At 42.9% G+C, this 20,461-nt stretch overlaps 2 protein-coding genes across 5 annotated transcripts in view; both read right to left on the minus strand.

Moving 5' to 3' along the window:
• The window catches only part of NETO2 (neuropilin and tolloid like 2), a 54,136-nt gene extending 43,308 nt beyond the window's left edge, over positions 1-10,828 (minus strand). For 2 of the 4 annotated variants that reach the window (XM_090062030.1, XM_090062029.1), the window contains exon 1: positions 10,481-10,822. In XM_090062030.1, the coding sequence (XP_089918156.1) occupies positions 10,481-10,514 (34 nt within the window). In that variant the 5' untranslated portion in view covers positions 10,515-10,822. Of the gene's footprint in view, positions 1-10,480 lie in introns of all 4 variants that reach the window. The other 2 variants (XM_090062028.1, XM_090062026.1) reach the window with 2 other exon arrangements.
• Positions 10,829-17,502: 6,674 nt separating this feature from the next.
• Positions 17,503-20,461, minus strand: part of ITFG1 (integrin alpha FG-GAP repeat containing 1) — a 203,735-nt gene continuing 200,776 nt past the window's right edge. Inside the window, exon 18 of the mRNA XM_090062025.1 lies at positions 17,503-18,827. Coding sequence (XP_089918151.1) covers positions 18,768-18,827 — 60 coding nt within the window. The 3' untranslated portion in view covers positions 17,503-18,767. The remainder of the gene's footprint in view (positions 18,828-20,461) is intronic.

Below are 20,461 nucleotides of genomic sequence, written 5' to 3' on the forward strand. Positions count from 1 at the left end.
ACTAGTTAATCATTGCCAAAACAAGAGCATATATTGACATACAATCAGTATCTTAATGTTTACAATTGTTGATGCAGTGGCATTTACTGTTATGAATTCTTTTTTTTTTTTTTTTAAGATTGTGGTCTTTTTTAAATATCTCTTTAAACTTACAAAAGTCAAGGATCTGTGCACATATTCATAGAGAAACTAATCATAATGCATGTTTTGTTCCCATGGTTGATCTAAAGAAAAAGTTCATTATGTTACCAGTTTTTCCTATAAGGAAGCTTTATCACTGCTGTAAAATTATCTTGATTTTTCTCCATTCTGCTCCATTGGCAAGTGGAGCAAGAAGCTTAAGGTGGCTTTTATATCTGAATCGAGTGCAGTTGCACAATTGCACGTAAATAATGTATCAATACATTATGCCATGGGTTTGCATCTTCCTTAAGATGCTGCAGCATGTCTGACCTCTGCTCCGTAACAATGAAGCAGTCTCAAAGAAATCAAATTACACCGGCTTTCATAGCTTTGTACTGCTTTCTATAGTACAAAATTGGAGAGATCTTAAACGGAATGGATCATTTTTAATTATACAAATACAGAGATTGTTCATGCAGGTAACAATTTTAGACGGCCAGTCACCTCCAAATGACAATATATTCACCTTTTTTTAGTAGAGATACCTACCAGGGCTGTCATCTTTTTAACGTATTTTTTCCCTCCCAATTAAAAAAACCCAACTCGGTAGGTGTCAATATTTATTCCAACGTTACTGCTCACTAGCTTTTCAAATAGAGACAAAGCCATGCTATATTTCAGTAACAGTATCCAGCGATTTCCATTCTTGAAATGATGCAGCCACAGAAACAAATGTCCTAGAGGATTTTCAAAAATCTGATTGGCTTTTACTAAAATGCATGCTGATACTAAAAATAGTTGAGAGGTGTGTGTGGTGCGTGTATAAATGCAGCAGAACAGCCTGCAATTCCTACAGAACAGCACAGACAAATAGCAGATAAGCAGGCAATTACAGCAGATAAATGGTTTACATACTTGTCTACTTTTACTGTAGGGCTATATTCTTCCTCCCATTCACTTTATCTCCCCCTCCCTTTCTTCTTTCTCATTTTCCACTTCTTTAGTCTTCTTCCCCCTTTTCCTTTTGTCCGTTGCTTATCCGTGGGCTAGCTCTCTAATGCTTGTCCAAGAGTCTTTGGAGATCCCATCTGAAGCAGCCCTGCTTCTAAATGTTGAAAAGAGATCCTTTTGCTGTTCCCTTTGCTCCTGGTAGCAAGGCAATAATAATGGGATAAGGAGTCTTGCATGAAAACACATCTGCAGCTGGGGTGACTGTACTCTCAACAGCAGTGATTCTCAGCTGGGGATCTGTGAGATCCTTGTATGGGTGCTGTGGGTTGCGATCTAATATTAGCACTGTTAGGTGTGCAAACACCTAAGCATGATTCAAAAGTATAACCCCAGAGATTTCAAAAAGGAATCCTGAGTGTCAAAAACATTCTTGCCTTTGCACACAGTCTGAAAATGTAGTACACAAACATGTCCTGAAGGCCTACTGTCTTCTGACATAATCTTGTTAGACTTGAGACATGGATCAGGAGATCTAGAGAAAAGTCAGGCTGCTTGAGGCAGTTAATCCTCCTCAAATATCCCAGTGTAATGTTTAGGAGCACAGAGGTACCACTCAGAGGAGACAAAAGTGTCTACAAATACCACCTGAATGTGGGCAGGGCATATGGGAGAATATGACCATCCTAATCTGTGTTAAATTTTTTTTTTAGCTAAAGGCCTGGCACAGGTCCTAGGGTTTGGGGTTATTTCTGGTGGGAGGAAGGGTTGTGGGATATGTACTGGAGGAGGCTGAGGTGTGAGAAGCTCTGCAGACTTGGTCAGTAAGATTCATGAAGCAACTGAGACAACAGCCCTGGGTGCCCATGGACCCCCTGAAACAAGCCAAAAGAAGCTCCCAGTCAGCTGCCGGCTGGCTGCACCGTCACCACAGGCACCCAGAAGTGGTTGCTTCCCCAGGGGCCAGCCTGCCCTGTTATATCTCTGTGCTGCATGTTTTGGAAAACCCAGATGGAGCTGCAGGAAACCAGCTGCCTCAAAGTCATTGCACCAGCCAAAGGTAAAGACTAGGGATTAATTCAGTCTTTGTGGATCTGAGTTCTGTGATTGTGGAACTTGCATGTTCTACACTAACTTTCACATCTCCACTCCTCATTCAAGGGGAGGAGATCAAGCTTAAGAGAGAATCTGTGAGTTTCTGCCTCATTAAAAAAAAAGACAAGAAACAAAATACCTTCCCTTCCCCATATCTGCATACAACAATTCCGCTGATAGAGTCCACAAAAAGCTTTAATATTCTTCAGGTTTGAAAGTACCACATTATACTCCAAGCCATGACTGCTACTCAGTGGGTGTGTCTACACGTGTCACTATGGTGACATTGTTACTGTGCTGTGATTTAGTACAGGCAGTCCTCGACTTACAATGTTTCGCACTTACGACCTCTATAAATTGACACCCTGTTTCAACTTTATGATGTCCATTTCAACTTACAACACTTGATCTGATGCAACACCACACAAGTGAACAAGTTTGCTATGTTGCTTATCTCCCTGGAGACATCTGTCCAAACTTCCTTGGATGCTTTCTTTAAGAAAGCAGACAAGACTCCAGGAAAACCTGCAGCCCAGACTCCTGAGAAGACTCCAGTCAAGAACCCTTCAAAAAGTCCAGCAAAATCACCTCAAAGAAGTCCTTCCAAATCAATACGATTGCTATTTACGATATACATATATTAATGTAGCTACATTACTCATCTATAATTGATCGAGTACAGAATTCTGGGGTATTTTTGGTGAAAATAGGGTATCAGGCTTTGGTTCAGGAACCAATCCCCCATTTACAACATTGTTTCTTATAAGAAAATTGGTTCTGAGTTATGTTTTGACTTAAGACGTGGTTTTCAGGAATCAATTGTCATAAGTCCAAGGACTGCCTGTACTTCCCTTTGGGAGTACTAAATCATGGCACCGTAACGGCCCGTACTGCGCCGTGCACGCTGCGCGTGGTTATTTTTAGCAGTTACTTTGCCGTAAAAGCACACTATAACAGGGGAGCATGACGTACAGTGAAGTAGCTGCTGGACACATGTAAACCCCTGCAGATGCTACATCACTGTAGCGTGCTGTTATGGCAGCATAGCATCATCACATGTAGATGTGCCCTGTTAGCAGGCCTATGTTATGTTTTCAAAACATACGTGAAATTCAATGAAATGTATGTTATTTGGGGGAATTAAATGGTTTAGTTGCTGGGATTTCACAGCTGTTCTAGAAATTTGGTTAAAAACAGGAAAAATATAAAATACCATTAATTTACTGAAAAAGAGAGTTGTAATTACAAGTAACTACAAAAAAGCCCCTTGTCTTATATTCACCTACAAAGCAGAGGGGGAGCAGGTGGTTGCTGCAGCCGTGACACTTGCCCTTAACCTAAGTCGGGGCCAAAGTCGGACCCACAGCAGCCTCCTGCCTCCCTGCAGCTTTTGCCCTCCCCACCCACCTCTTCCCTCTTACTATCAGGCATGTGGCTGGTTGGCCAGGCAGGGGAGGAATTTCCATGTGCTCCAGCTCAGACCGGGCTCTCTCCCAGGCTCAGAGCACACGGACTCCTTACTCTGCTCGGCCCATCAGCAGTGCTCACACTGCTGCATAGTCAGGCAAGGGCTGGGTTTCCATGTGCTGTGCTTCTGGACAGAGCAGCCTGCACAGGGTTAACAGTCAAGGGGGTGGGGGGGAAGAGACAGAGACTGTGGGAAGTGTGGGGAGGAACAGAAGCTGTGTGGGAGCTGGGGGTGGGAGTGCGGGTAGGAAGGCTGCAAGGGGAAGAAGTGGGCAGGGCAGAGGGGGGCACTAGACTGCCCCCCACCCTGTCACTGCTTTCCCTGCAGTAGCAGTGGGGGTAAGGGGAGGGATTCAAGACAACCCTGAAACACAGCAAAACCCTCATGAATCCGGCATTCTCAGAAATCTGGCACTGGAGTGGCTGCTCTGGGACCAGCTGCCGCTCCACACCCCCTCCCCACCCAGTGCTCCCCGGATGCAGAGGAGAAAGCTTGCATGCAGCGGCTGACACTGCCATTAACCACCCCGCACCACCGTGGCTGCTCCAGGACCACCTGTTGCTACCCCCACTTGGATTTAAAAAATTCAGCATTTTCAGATATCTGGCAGGTGCTTGGTCCCAAGCATGTGGACCATGAGGTTATACTGTATTTAGGATTCAATACCTGGAAAATTGTAACACAGTTTAATACTTTCCATATATAAAATCTAATTGTTGGAGGGTTAGTCTTATATTTGAGTAAATGCAGTAGCATGGAAAAAAATTCTTTCTACTTTTTGAAGAAATACTTAGACACTCATGTACATGATAGTCACGATCCTGTGGGTAAGATGCCAAGTACATCTTAATTCACTCTCATCTTGATAGAAGTACCAGGCACACAAATGGACACAATAATTGGCAACACACAGGTCATGAATGGTAAAGAACCCTGTTAGGTACGAACTCTAGTCCCCCTTGGGAATTAATGCTTTTTGCATCTACTGTACTTAACTTTAGCTACTAAGTTGTATTGTGAAACCTCCTGTTAATCATAACAGACTAAGAGTCAATGAGAGTACGTGTACCAATCGATTTGTTGTATATACTCATGTTAATTTCAGCTGTGATAGTACTGGCCTATCTGTGACTTGAGTTTGGGGTCTCAGAGTAGTTCACAGAGATCCAAAGTCTGGGCTGGGGTCAACTAGGGTGCTAGACCTATACAAATGACACAGTAAAGACTAGTTCTGGCAATCTAAACAGACAAGATAAAAAGTGAGGAAGGGACAAGAGATGCTTTGGGGAGGTCATCTCTCTTCCTTTCAGGAAGTGTGGCCAGTGCACAAGTTTCCAGGGTCAGGCTGTGGATAGCTCATAAAAGAAGTGATCTGGAAGGTCCAGGACAGCGAGTTCCACTGCTGCTGGTTGCTGTCATTTAGTGATACGTGTTAGTAGTGCAAAGGAACATCAGTCTGCAACTGTGGCTGCTTTGTCAGGCACCTAACTGTACTAGCCAGCAGGAAGACACAGCAGCTTACGAGCTCCTCTTTTGATTATACAGACTTTTGTGGTACACAGGATTTGAATTTCTCCCAATTCTTTGTGACCACCTCATCAGCATGTTTCAGATGGCTGAATGAGAAGAAGGCAGAAGGCAAGCAGGATGGATGTCTGGCTAGAATTTACCCAATGGATGTTATTTTTCTAAGAGATGCATCTCTATATGACAGGCAAATGAAGGATGGAATGCAGTAGCAGTAGTTTAGCAAGTGTGGATTAGGGGAAGGCAGGTTTTAGCTGGTTCATAAACAAGTCCTGTCCAGAATGTGCTAATCGGGTTGTCAACCACTTTTAAAATTTTGCTGTACACGAGCTCGGTAACAGAAGTGTGCTTCATCAGCCATAGCACCTTTCCAGCACCACATCTCTGCTGGAATGTAAAATGCCAACAGGATATTTGAATATATTCAGACACAGTCATGTTGTGAATCGTTGCTTCCAGTATGACTCCTCTCTACGAATATCAAACAGGCAAGCCAAAGACCAGTTTTCTGTGGTTGAAGCAGGTTAGTTGGTTTCAAGGAGTAAACGTAGTTCTCCCTCACTCCTTTGCTTAAGGCAGTGGCAGATCACTCCATGACTGAATAGGCAGACTAATCCACATTCGAGAGTCATTTCCAGGTTTTCTCAAGAGGGTCAGCAAAATTTTCTGACTCCCTTTTCTCTAGGAAAAAACTGGCAGTTTCACAGTTGATCTAGGTCCCGTTTGCTCTTAATCCACCCCTGGGTACATCTACAAGCAGAGCTGCACAGCTTCTGCAGGGGAAGAAAACAAGAAAAATGTTCTGCTTCCAAGCAGGGGCTTTCCCTCCGACATGCACGTTTGTTTACTGGCTCTTCACGATGCCTGCGGCAAGAGGCTGCAGAGAAGGCTGCATCCACGCAAAGGGGGTGTGAGGGGTGCCTAGAAACTCCTTGCTAAAATTATGCCATGGAATTAAAAGAAAGATACCAGAACTGATCTGCTCTCCTTTGCTTATATTGCCTGTACATCTCTGCCGGAGTTGACTTTGTTGCTTGTTCTGTCATATGAAAAACACTTCTGAAGAGCAACGTTTTGAATTCAGAATAGAGGAGACTGTAACAAATTTTAAAGACATTTTTGACCTCTTCTGTTCATTTGTTGAAACTGTTTCTTTACTCTCAACATACCCAGCATGTTTTAAGGGAAAAGACATTTCCCACAAACTATCTGAATATATTTGTTTGTTAAACATTCTTGCCTCTTACCTTGTTTAGGAGAACCATTATGTCAAAATAGTAAAATGATTGCTTTTTCCTAGTCCCTTACTTTTTCCTCCCTGCACCTCCCCCGGTTCTTGGGCCATGCAGGGAATTTTTCTGATAAGCAGTTTTAAAAGCATTGACAGCCCCTCCCTGCCATTCATCAGAGCAGAGATGCTTAATACAGGTCCCAATAAGAAACATCAGATAGAGGGAGGCAAAGAGTGGTCAAATAAATGAGGAACATGTTCACTGGCGAGCAGGGGGAAGGGATGGTGCAGGAAATCAGTTGCTGTTTTCTGTTGAAATTTTTCAACAAGGTGAAATGATGCTATTGGAGGTGGGTTCCCAATCTGGGAATGCAAGTAGCTGTTGATCAACTCCCAGCATGTGAGTAGCCTAATAGATACTTCAGGAGAGAGAAGCAAACTGGTGTAACCAGTCTGCTTCAGGGGAGCAACGAGGTCTGATCATCACAAGCTCTTAAGACACGAGGAATACAAATGCATAACAGCATGTTTTGGTCCAAGAAGACCAAATCCCTTCACTGCACTTGTAACTTTCCTAAATGGGATAATTTTGTAAATGAAATGTTTGGGACCATCTGCAATTTCAGGCACAATTACACAGTTTGCAATAAAAACTGCTCCTAACACCAGACTGCTCATCACTGACTTGAACTGTGCATTTGTGCTAGGTCCATTTACAGATAGATAAAAGCTGCAAATATACATTTTTTGTTTTTAAATCTTCCTATTAAGACTCTCCCCACAAAATACATTTGGGGGAAGAAAGATGAAGTAAATTGTAACTTTTTCATTATGATTATCTATTTCCCTAGTTCCTTTAGTCTTAATGCCATGTCATTCTCTGCTCTCATTTCAATTGTGCAAATGAACGTTCAGTATTGAAGTGTGTTTATACTAGTTTTCCCATACAATATTTAAGTGCCAATGTCACATATCCTGTTTTAGGAAAATTAGGAATTTATAAACCTTTTTCTTTTAAAGTTGAACTGCTTGGAATTCAACACACATTTACATTTTCTATGTCCATAATTGTGTTAACAAAATGCACTCTACCAAGCACAAGATGGCACAGAATAGGGATGGCCAACCTGTGGCATAAGTGCCACAAGTGGCATGGGCAGCCTGTGTGTGGGGCATCTGGCAGACTGGGGAGGGGACAGAAAGCAGTGGCAGAAAGAGCAGTGAGGCAGAAAGCGGAACAGAAGATGAGGCAGGGAAAACAGGGCAAGAAGCAGAGCAGCAACTTGGTCAGAGAGAGGAAAGTTGAGCAGCAGATTAGGCAAGGGAAAGGGATTGGAGTGGCACTTGGGAGGGGTGAGGGGCTAATTTGTGGCATTCCTGCCAAAAAAGTTTGGCTTCCACTGGTATAAAACAATGCTATTTGGGTTGGGGAGGGGGGGGACGAGCACAAGCATGTAGTTACACAACTCTCTCCTGCTTGATGCTCAACATGTTTGAATGCATTTGCTGAGGTTATAAATAGTTCCCGGCTTCAAGTTTTTTTCTCCTTTAGTTGTCTAAAGATGGGAATTTACTTTGGATTACAGCAGACAACAGATATAGACAGCTGTATTTTCTTTATTTGATTTCAGCTACATGGGTCTACTATAAGCTGTTCCACAATGGGCAAGTGAGGCTTCTAGCTTTGCAATGGAATAAAACCTTAATCCCTAATGCTTCCTATTTGTGAGAAATTAGCTGTCAAAACTCATGCCAAAATGCAAATAAGGGGCTGGGGAGAATGGCAGTATGTTAATCATCGTCATGTGATTTTAAGGTCCACATTCTTGCAACTTGCCAGATCTGGAAATAAATTCTGTACACTTCCAGTGCTACTGACTTTCCAGGGACAGAAGTATTTCATTTGGGCCCTGCTTTTTGTAAAGGCTCAGACCAGAAAATTTCCACTTATCCATCATTCAGATTGCCAGCATCATCTTAGCACTACTCCAGGCTTTAATTATAATTTATTTAATATCAGCCCACTTTTGCTTTTTTGTGTTGGTACTGGAGAATTCACTTGTGTGCCAGGTACAAGACAAGGAAATAAAACAACCCTTAGTCTGCTACATTTCAGTGAAGACAAGATGCTCTGGAGGAGAGGGCTATATTTAGTTACATGTTCTAAAGCATGAAGGAAGCAGGACTTAGTAAGATGAGGCCTACTTTTCCCTCTTGAGAAATGCAAAAGAGCTGTAGTGTGTTGTTACAGAGCTTCTTCCTGTGTTTGTCAAGCTATGTTTTAATTCCAAGTGCTGCCTGCCAGTACATCAAAATGGCTTTTAAGATTTCATTGAGATATTGGGGGAAGGGGGAAGAAAGAAAGAGGGCAGGTACAGCACTCTCAGGAAAACCCCACTGAGAATTCTGGTAAACCAGGCTCCTCGGAGGTGCGCGCACATCACCAGGGAAGCGGGTCAGATTGGCTGGGCTCCACTTTAGCAAAGCCTGCAGTGGTGTCGCAACCTCCGACCGTCCTGCTCTCCCAGTCACTGTGTGTCACTTGGGGGAGCTGAACGGGAGCAAATCAATTCTCGATGGCCCTAGCATACATAATGTGAGTCTTTACAGGTTTAACGTAGTATTATGACAGTGGCAATAAAATCAGATTTAGGACTGACTGAAGTCAAACAGGTTTTTTGTTACTGATAATAGAAGATCTTATGGTAGCTCTGAGCAGTCAGACTCCAATTTAAAAGCGGATTACCCCCCAACTGAATATGATGGGCCCAATTCTGCCCTTGGCCGGATAATCCAAAAATATGTCCTCGCACCTGACAGTAAAATGCATGTGTACTTTGAGTGATGATAAGTATTCTCAGTGTTAGTGAAATGAGAATCATTTGCCACAGTAATGTACTTTTAAAATCTGGTGGCAGATGTATTTAAGCCAAATTTACCAATTTCAAGTACAAGGTAATAGTGGTTTTTTTTGTGTTTTTAAGATGGCAAACCCTATGACATTGCTTTGGCCATTACCAATGGAAGCAGGTATCTTATGAAAGACTGCAAGCTCCTAAAATCCTTTCATAAATTGAATGCTAATTGGAGAACTATTCAAAAGTTTATTTTTAAAATGTAAATGGTGTGCCTATTTATAGGATCTCTATCATTCGATATTATTTGACAAGGTCTGACTCTATAGAGATTTCTAGTGGGGAGGATAAAGAGCGCTTTGATATTAAGTAATTATGGGTTATTTCTGGAATCCTGGTAAGTGGTATTTACGATTCTCAACACTCACTGATACTTCTGGTTTTTGTGCAATTTATATGCTAACTAAGCACGTTCAAGTTGGACAACACATGAAATGTACATGAGACTCCTTTAAAAAAATCTTAACTTGAGCTACTGGAGACTCTAAAGTGAGGTTATAGAAAACGTGGAGACAGCCATGCGTTTACAAACAGAAACACCTTAAGCACATTTATTCTCACCGAGCACAATTAAGCTGGCAGATAGAGGAAGTAGTTCAAAAGCGCATATGCCAATTAGATTTTATGGACGTGGGTATATTAAAAAAAGGAGGAAAGAAAAAATGGCTTTAGACGGAGTGAGCATTTCCTATCTAGAAATGGGAGAATACTAATGCCATCATTCATGTCAGAAGAGATGTTTTCAGGTAAAAATGGCCTATGTAAACATATTTACTTCGCGTTGATCTCCCAAAGCCACCTGTAGCGCAGAAAATGCAGCCCTGCGGATGCGGGAGCACTGGGGGCTTCAAGCAGACTTTTCGGCAACTTTCAGACCCCGGGCGGACATCCCTGAACGGGGGAGTCTCCCCCGCGGTCTCTGCCTTGTGCTTCACCACGAGAAGCAAACACTACGGAAGAGCAGGTTTCCTAAGGGAGCAGCCTGATGGTTTAACAAAGCCCCCTCGTCCGTCCGGGCAGCTGCAGGGCGCGAGGCGAGGCGCGGACTTCGCTGCCCGCCGGCCCCTCGCCCGAGCGCAACAGCCGGCTGCGCGCCCTGCCGCGGGGGAGTCCCGCCTCGCCGCCGCCGCCCGCCCGCGCAGGCAGCCCCACGGGGACGCGCCCGGCCCCTACCTTCCAGCACGGAGCACAGCCTGCCCAGGGCCATGGTCCCTCGGCGCGGCGCGGCGGGGCCCCCGGGTCCCGGGCGGCGGCGGCGGCTCAGCGGGGCGGCAGCGCCGCGTCCCCGCGCAGCCCCGGCCCCTGCGGCGGCGCCCGGGGCTGGCTCCCGGCCATGCCCGGCGGCCCCGGCGCGGGGCTGCGAGCGGAGCGGAGCGGCGCTGCCGGCCGCACTGAGGCGGGCGCCGCGGAACGAAGCTCATTTAAGACGAGCGGGGAGTCCGCCCGCGCCGCCGCGACTACGCATGTGCCGCCGCCCCCTCGTGCCGCCGGCGCGGGCGCTCCCACAGCCGGGCCGCCCCCGCGCGTGCCCGGGGCACGGGACCCGCCGCCCCCTCCCCCTGCCCGCGGCCGCCGGGGCCTCGCCAGGGGGCGCCCCGACCCGGGGCTCGCGACCGGGAAAGACAGCGAGAAGCCGCCGGGCACCAGCTGGAGCCCCGGGCACCCGCCTCCCGCCTCCCGCCGGCGTCGCGGCCCGGGCCCAGCTTCGCCCGGCTGGGAGGTGCCGACCTCGGGCGGCCCGAGGGGACGGCTGCGTCCCCGCCGCCCCGGCTGAGGAGCCGGCAGCGCAAGATCCACCGGGCCCGGAGGAGAGAGGGCAAAAGGAAGCAGTGGCCCAGGGAGGAGGGCGCTGCCCTGCAAGGGTTCAGAGATGCTGGGGCGGGAGGGACCTTGCCGGATCACCGAGTCCGACCCCCTGGCTGGGCAGGAAAGAGCTGGGGTCGGATGACCCCAGCCAGATGCCTATCCAGCCTTCCCTGAAAGACCCCCAAGGTAGGGGAGAGCACCGCTGCCCTTGGAAGCCCATCCCAAATGTTGTCCCCCTTACCATGAAGACGTTTTCTTGATATCCAACCTAAATCTGCTCTCTGTCACTTTGTTACCCCAAGAGGTGTCCTGGCGATCCCTTGCTGCGTCCCCCTAATGTATTTGTAGGCAGCCACAAGATCTCTTGCAGAAGGCTCCAGGTCCCTCAGTCTCTCCTCATGGGGCTTGTCGTGTAAGGCCCTAACCATCCACGTGGCCTCCTCTGGACTCTCTCAAGTCTATCAGCATTTTGCAGTTGTCAGTCATTGGCTAGAAAATACATGGAGCAGCAGCAAAGACTCCTTCTCCATGTACAGTGTCTGTCACACGGTTGCTCTGACTGCATCTAGGAAAGCTGGGACCTGGGTGGACTTCAGGTGCCTGCCAGGACCAAGCTGGATCTCAGCAGAGTTTAGGCAACCGTCAGGCCCAAAGAATCTGGGCCTGGATTCTTAAAACAGCGACCTGGATTTGCATCTTGCTTTGTGACTCAGGCACCTATTGTGTAACTAGGTCCTGGTTAGCCTTATTGTGATGTGGTCCTCTCAGATCAGAGGCTAGGGTTGCAATAAAAATACAGGTACTTGTCCTAAAACTACCAAAGAGAAGAAAAATGTGCTAAAACTGACAAGCACTGACATCTCATGTACTAAGCAGCGGTAGCTTAAGCTAGGAGTGAAGTGCCCTAATGCCCACTCAGCACAACTTTGCTTTTGCGCTGCAGTGATGGATGCCCTTGAGCGATTGAAATTACACTAACTTGGATTGGAAGTTACTAAGGACCAATAAACCTTATAGTCATTACAATTTTTTAGTAAAATTGTTGAAATACTTTGCCTTGGATGAAGGGCCATATGCAATTTAGATATTTAGGTGTTTATTTAAATGTTTGCATGTGAATAATATTATTGAAGCCAGTGGGAATACTGATTTTTTGTGAAGTTAAATACTTACACGTGTGCTTACAGGCTCAGCTATAATTGAACAGGTGCAGCAGGCTGTTTTTCTTTCCATTATTAAAACTGATTTGCCCCTCCCTGCCCTGAACTCACCACTACAAATCACACTCACAAATGTGCTAGTGCTAGTGAGGGGGCTGCAGCTTTTATTTTGTTGCATTATTTTTTTGAAATAATGTCAAAGGCATCTGGAATAATTGATGGGCTGGAATGAAAGAATGGCCTTTGGCCAGTGGACCATTTTTTGGCCTTGAGATTATTTGGAAATTGCTTTGAAGATGAGAAAGTACAAATACATGTGTATAGGTTTCATAGAGTGCCATCGTGGAAGAAGTTGGGAATTTTGCTTAAAGATGTAGAACAGGTTTTTGGTTTTTTTCCTGGGTTTATTGGATAAACTAAAAATGAGGATTCTTTGATAGATCCTGGTGAGATATAGTTAGTGTTCAGGTTGCAAATATTGGCAAACAGTTACATTTGGTTAATTAATTACTCCAAGGGAGTTGGTAATGATGACTAGTTATTCATGAGAGACTAATTATCAATAGTTATCCATTTTCAACTTATCATGAGATGCATTTTGCGTGCCATATTGAGACACAATACATTATATTTATAATGAAGACAATTCCTATGATCCCAAATGCAAATTACACATACCCTGGCTTGTTATGTGAGAATTGTAAGATTATACATATAAACGCATTACACAATAATGATGATGTTAAAAAGGTCAGAAATTTTTGCTTTGCACTCTTAGCTGTCCTAATCGCCAAAATAGATCATCCTGCACAATGGAACAGTTGATTGCCTATTGGGGATGTTGAAATAGGCCGCGTTTGATTCGGATTCAACCTGAATAGAGGACAGCAATTCAATTTGTTGATTTGGATCACTGTCCCGATTCAATTCAGCCGAATCCGAAGAATTGATGCTGATTCAGGGAATCAGCAATTTAGCCATAGACACAGCTTTAAATGTTTTTTTACATACCTCGAGGTACTAGGCATGGCTCATGAATGCTGTGATGCTGGGGTGGATGGAGTGTCCTACAGGAGCGCGGGGTGAGCCTCCCATGTGCTCGGTGTTGGACCTGGAAGTGGACTGGAATTACTTCCAGTTCACTTCCGGGTCCGGCGCCAAGCAAGTGGGGGCCTCCTTGCATCTCCTAGCTCAGCGATCAGCCACAGGGGGACCCTTGGGGCCCTCCAGGCCCAGGAGACACAGTTGCTGAACCGCAGGGCACACCCCACTGGACCCAGAAGTGCTTCTAGTCCACTTCTGGGTCTGCTGCCAAGCATGCTGGGGAACCCCCACACTCCTGTGGGACACTGCATCTGCCCCAGCATCCCAGCATTCACGAGTCACCTGGTACCTTGAGGTATGTAGAAAAAACATTTAAAGCTGCGTCTATGTCTGAATCAGCAAATCTTTCCGAATCTCTCTGAATTGATTTGGAGTGTTCCGATTCGATTCAGACCGATTAAAGGGTCTCTTGATTTGATTAGGATTTAGAGATTCGGCCACCAAAACAGGCCGAACCTCCGCTGAATCTAACCGGTGACCGAAGCTTCGCCCAGCCCCACTCTCTATGCCTTGTTGTGCAAAGGAAAGCTGAAGAGCATCCAGTGCTTTGCAAGTATCAGTAAGTTTCAGAGGTGCTATGGAAGACACTTATTAAGCTGACTGCTTATTCAAAGCAAATTTCATTGCTATTTAGAAGGAATGTACATTTGGAAAGAAGGAGTTGCACTCTAACAGAGGATGAGTTAGCCTCAATATTTTGTATACAAATCAATGGTTTTCTGGGGGAGAATCAGCGCACTGACAAGTAAGACCACATCAATGAGTTACCCACTGTCTATCCAAGTGTTATCATAATATTAGTGTTCACATTTTCAGTTATTCATTACAGAGTTACATTCCAAGGTTAATACTTCAAATACATGTAGTCTTGGTTGTTCCTCTAAACAGGCAAATACTGAGGCTTTAACAAGTTTATTTAATCAACAATCCATTCCCTTCCTGGGCTGTATGTTGGCTGAGCCAAGCTGATCCTTCTTCTTCATGGTCGAATGCAGTTCACAGAAAGACGCAACCTTTTCCAATTCTGAAAACCATTTCCTTCTCTGTAAGATTTTGTGAATTAGTGATTACATGTGTGCATTAGACACAAGGCAGAACATATCTAAAAGTCTCCTAGGCCCAGTTCATGAAATTTAAATGTAGGAACAAGGATTGTTAATGTAGGTAATATGATATGCTGTGTTGCATCATGTTTAGCATATTTATGAATTCAGGCACAAAAACCTGAATTTGTGATTAATATTTGCAAAGTGACACCTGCAAATGATATGAAGTACAGCACTGTCTCCAAATAAATTGCCCTAATGAAAAAAAACCTGATAGCAAATCATTGAGGACACCATTGATATAGTCATTGAGCCAATACAGCAGCATTTCTTGGCTTAAGATATCTGTAGCTGGAAACTTCTTTAAAACCTGCTTAGAAATCTTCAGTCTAAAAATAAACATGCCCAATAGGGAAAATGGGGGCTGGTTTTGCTTAGGGCACAGACTTACAGTTGTTTGGGTGAAAAAACTGTAATATTTTACATTCCTAATTATTTTTAAAGTTTATTTTTATTTCCAATACTTGTTTTATTATTTGAACCTCAGACATGGTAGCTAGCATGGCATCTACATATTCCACCTCAAATTTAGACTGTGATTATTGTAGACAAATACAGGGGAACCTCTTACAGTTTAATCCTTAGGTACATCTAGCTACCATTTATGGTGAAGGAGAATTAAAGTCCTGAATTGTTTAGTGGATTGTAATAAGTGCTTGGCACTTAAAGGCACGTCTGCAAGTTGCCCTATGGCGACATTGTTACTGCACTGTAACTGCCCGTACTATGCCGCATGTACGACACATGGTTATTTTTAGCATCTACTTTGCTGAAGCAATGTGCTATATTGGGGGAGCGCGCCACTTCAGCGATGTAGCTGCTGGTCACATGTAGACATCTGTGGGTGCTACATTGCCATAGCTTGTCACTACAGCAACGTAGCATCATGTGTAGCTACGTCCTAATTGTAGCAAATCTGCAACTGTTTTGTAAGGAGAAATGACTTGTGTAGAGAGGATACACACTGCAAAGTATACAGTCTATTGATCTGGGGGAGGTAAGTTAACTTTTCAGCTTTCCATTCAGGAATCTTGGTGCATTAGTGACAAATCCGGGAGGAGGATTAAGATTTGAAGATTTGTCTCAGAGGAGATAAGAACAATGATGACTGATATTTCAACCATCTGCCATTTGTCTTGTTGACAAGATTTTTGTATAGGTGAGATTTCACGCTGAAGAAGCGTCCCAATAGCATTATTCACCACGGCTGCGTATTGTGGATGTGTTCTGAAAGTTTATATAGCTAGAACAACTTCTCACCACCCAATTACTGTGAAGAGCACTTGGAAACACACTTTCTAATTACAGTTGCAGCCTTGAGCTGTTACTGGTGGCAAGCCTGCTGAAAATTATTTTTGACACCTGAAGCATGGGAAGTCCAAGTACAGAACTAAACCACACTTACTGCAGTTTTAACAATAGAAGCGTATAATGTTTGTAGGCAATATTGACAATTTATTATGCATCATAATTATAAGTACACTTCTATATGTGGTGACAGCAGAACTTATTGCAGACTTTAATCTTTATTTTAAAAAAAAGCTTCTTCCTACGGTTTCAAAGAAAACCTTAAACAATGGAATTTTGTACTGTTTAGCATTCAAAATATCTTGAAAGAAAAGCAGCAAGAGGCATGGGATTTGCAAGTTGTATTTATTGGGATGGTAGTTCAGAAGCCCAGTGATGGCACTTTAAGTTTCAGAAAGAATTTATTTATATACTAATAATTTTGGCAGAAACGTGAGGTAATACATTTGTTATTAGGTGCTATAGTGGCAAACCTGGGCTGGCTGGTAGCTTTAATGGGGAATAAATTCATCCAACCCCTAGCACCTCCTTTCCTTTCTAGTGTCATAATTGATCTTTCAAGGACCTCTTGGCAGGGACTGTAGGTCCTTCCTGTGTAGGACGGGGTGTGATTTTGGAACATACAGGCCGTGTCTACACAAGACGGTAACTGCGCAGTAGCCTAATACCGCACAGGAGTGCGTAACAGCACGAACAGTGCTAATATGCTACTGTGCAGTATTATTAGGCTAAATATTGCACAGTAGTGTCACTAAAAAGGTGTTTGGGAGCACTACTGTGTAGTAGCTTCAGTTACTGCGCATTTATTTAGTACTTGATTATACAAGTACTAAATTAAATGCACGGTAACCACCGCATATTAATGGATGTGTAGGCACGCCCACAGTAACCGATTACTCTGCTATTGCACTGAAGGTCACTGGCACTGCTATTTCTGCTTTTTACCTGTGTTTTGCAGCATGTTCCTGGTGTTTTTGCTTTGTGCCTTGTAGTTCGGAGCCATCAGTTTTTATGACTCTTTGGGTAAATGACTGGCTGTGAACCTTGGGGAGTAGAGTCGATGTCTCATGTTTCATGAAGCCCTTTTAGTTCTGTGTTTCTATCACTGAACATCCTGCTGGATGCGTAAATCCTTATCAGAACCTGTAACTTTGCTGTGTGGCTGTTTCTCGAGTTGTAGAAATAAAAGGATAGTAAGGCTGTAAAGGGACTCATGCAAAAGGTTAAAGTTTGCTTGAAAGGTCCACTGTTGATGCACTGTTGAATGACGAGAAATATGGTGGGTGAGTGTTAATGGCAGGGGCACAGGGGTAACACAAAGTTTACCTTTTCAGGGCCTGATCAGTATCTGTGAGCTATGTGTAACTGCTCTGTATACAAGTCGCTGGTAGCAGTGACAATTCCTAAGCTTGGCAGCGCTGTTTCCCTGATGGTTCCCCTCCTCTTGCTGCTGCTATATGAACAGCGCATTGTTAAGTGTGAAGTGTGACAGAGTAATACAGTTCTAATTATGGGTAAAAGCAGTTTATCTTTGTTTCTGCTTTCTTCTTCTGTTCCTGTATTAACAACGCAATGTTAATGGGTGATAGGAGTATCAGAAGTTTAAATAGGTGACCCAAACAAGTTGCGAGGCAGAAGCCACACCAAGTTGCAGATAAACAATGATCTGATAAAGACAGCACCAGCAATAAAATCTGAGCAACAGATGTGCTTTGATTTAATAAATAACATTTATTTGGAATGCACATTAACATTTTTAAATACACAATAAGTCATGTAAGTGCAAATCATTCTTAAAATAAAAGAACAGCTGTAATATATAAAAGAAAAGCATGATTATTTTCAGAGAATGTGTGTATTACAATTGCTGTAATCTAATTTGGAAGGTGAAAGATTATCAACATTTTAAATACAAAATTGAGCTTCTCTGGAGACATAATCATCATAGCCTTAAGGAATTTGGGGACAGTGAAATAAGGTGACTTTGTAAGTAATTTACATAATATGAATCACAAGATGTTTCATCCCTTAATTATGAATAATCTTTCTTGTGAAAACGGGCAGGATATAGGGTTTGATCTCAGTTTTTACAAAAAGTTTTCCTTTCACCCCCACTCTCCCTTCCAGAAAGAAATCAAACTCCACTCATGGTCTTGTTGGTTACTTGTTTTCTTAATTAAATTTAAATACAGTCCCATTATGAGTATACATAACTAGGCAAAATGTTGATCAGATCTTTTTTAGGAAGTAGCTCTTAAAAATGCACATTCCCGGTTATGATACGTTTTTATCTAAACTTTTAATTTGTTTAATTTTTCATGTATAGAATTAATACATGTTAAGTGCAGACACCTAATAATTAGTTATTTGGTGAGACTGCCTTTGCAGAGTTGTTTTAATCTTCCGATATATGAATTTTCATGTTACTGTTCCATACAAGGATTAAAACAAAGAAAAAAAATACCAAACACTTTAGATCAAACACCTCTAGAATATAGTCATAATAACTAATGCAGAATGTGTCATCAGACAATCTGCTTAAGATTCATTTACAAAGAAATGTAATTTACATTGTGGGAAGGTATAAATGGCAAAACCAATTCAAGTGGCACTAAAGAATTTTGCTCATTGAGATACTAAAATTTATTTACACCTGACTGACTCCTTTTCCATCAAATGTTGTACTGGAAGGAGTGGCAGTATGTAAACACTGGAATACATGCTATATGATCCCTTACTAAGAAAAATAAATTTACAGCTTTGTTAAAGAACAAATGTTAATATATACAAACTGTTTACCAAGAGGCCATGTGAAACATTCAAGTCTGATTTTAATGCTTTCCAAATAAATACCAAACAATGCAACATTTACAAACAGCACACAATCCCTAATTCCTCATCTTCTTTTAACAAGCCAAAATTTAGTAGTTTGATTAAGCAAATGAATAGCAGCTTTTTCATTGCTATGGAGGCATGTCACATAGCATCAAAATGGAACCGATGGGCTTCCTGACGTTTCTCTCTGTCATCTGCTTTCTGAAAATAAAGATTCAAAACATTTGGTAAGATAAAAGACCAAAAACCTACCCAGCGTTCTGACAGTTAGAAAATTTGTCAAATGTCAGGGAGTCTGATTTTTTAACACTGTTATTCATTTGTCATTCATTTGCCAGATTATTGAGGTTTAATAAAAGCCTCAGTAATTAGTATGTAATAGGTGTCAATTTAGAATACCAATAATCTTCTCTTAATTGGCTACTGTAGGTAATAATCAGTTGTTTTATTATTAATGACTCAATACTTCTGATTGTCTGAAGTAAATGCTTTTCAAAGCCAAAAATGCTTCCTAGTGCACATTTATTCTGCACCGTAAATATGATAAGGTGAATTGGTTCTGAATCAAAAATAAATGGCCCCACTTCCACTGTCCTTTTAAAACTAGATTATCCCTTAAAATCTCTGTTTATTAAAACAAAATTAAGAGAAAATTGTCAAAAGCAATGATAAGGTTGCTACAATAATCAACAGTGTTAAAAACCAGGGCTGAGAAACAGAGTTACATTTTGTGGATTAGTAGAAACAAAGATGGAAATGTGAAGGTTGTGACTTTTTGCCTGCTTGGTTCTTCCTCTCACCCACCTCAAAAGGACATTTTTATGGGCTTGTGGTTAGCTGGACAAATAAGGAAAATATTCAGTTCATCTATACCTGCATGGCCACTAGTTACATGTGGTTATCTTCTATATGCCTTGGTCCCTCTCTCCAATCCCGAAGAGTTTTCCTATATATTTATTTTCAGGATTTACTAGGTATAGCCAGAACTTTGTATCAGAAACCAAGATTAACTTTATGTGGGACAAGGTATGTTTGCCTATAAATACAGTATAATGTCATTTCTAATATATGCATAAGCTGGTCATCTGCCTGACTTGCAAAATGTATTCATGCTTGCTTGCTTGGACTGAGTAATGTTTTTGATGATCAAGTACAATCTTGTTAGTGTTTTTTATCCTCATGCTGTTGGATGGGCATCTCCCTTTGTGCATAAGCTGGTTAACCCGTGACAATTTTACTAGGCATACATATATCGACTTCATTTTTCTAATGAAAGCTGGCTTGTGGGAACCATGTTGTCACATGTGCTGCCTCCATTCCAGAGATTTCCTTGTCACAAGCATCATTGGTGTACAATAGGACTCCCTATTGGGTTAATTGTGTTCCACTGGATTTGGCTGTCAGACGTTCAGTATTCTCTGACAGCAGCACAGCTCTCTGTGAAGTTAACAGCATATCTCAGTCTGGCTTTGTGGCAGGGACATACCCTGCCAAGGTTGCAACTCAGTCAAAGAAAAGAAAAAGGGGTAGTGTGACATCCTTTTTCCTACTCAGAAATACATGTCACATTCTATAAAACACTAAGGCCTTCACATAAGAAGCCATTTTCATTCAACTGTATGCATTTTGAAAAGGTTATATTATTTTTATGTATTTCTATATTACATTATTTAATTAGAACAGTTAATTAACTGATTAGAGTAGCACTTTAAAAGTTAACTGATTAGCCATCACAACCTCCTTATCTCATATCACCACACAGATGTGGGAATTTGCCCGAAGGCCCCAGAGCAGGACAAAGGGAGGATTAGAACTAGGAATTCCAGTGTCCTTGC

This window comes from Crocodylus siamensis, chromosome 9 (assembly GCF_052110815.1).
Source record: "Crocodylus siamensis isolate JL-2025a chromosome 9, ASM5211081v1, whole genome shotgun sequence".
Lineage (NCBI taxonomy): Eukaryota > Metazoa > Chordata > Crocodylia > Crocodylidae > Crocodylus > Crocodylus siamensis.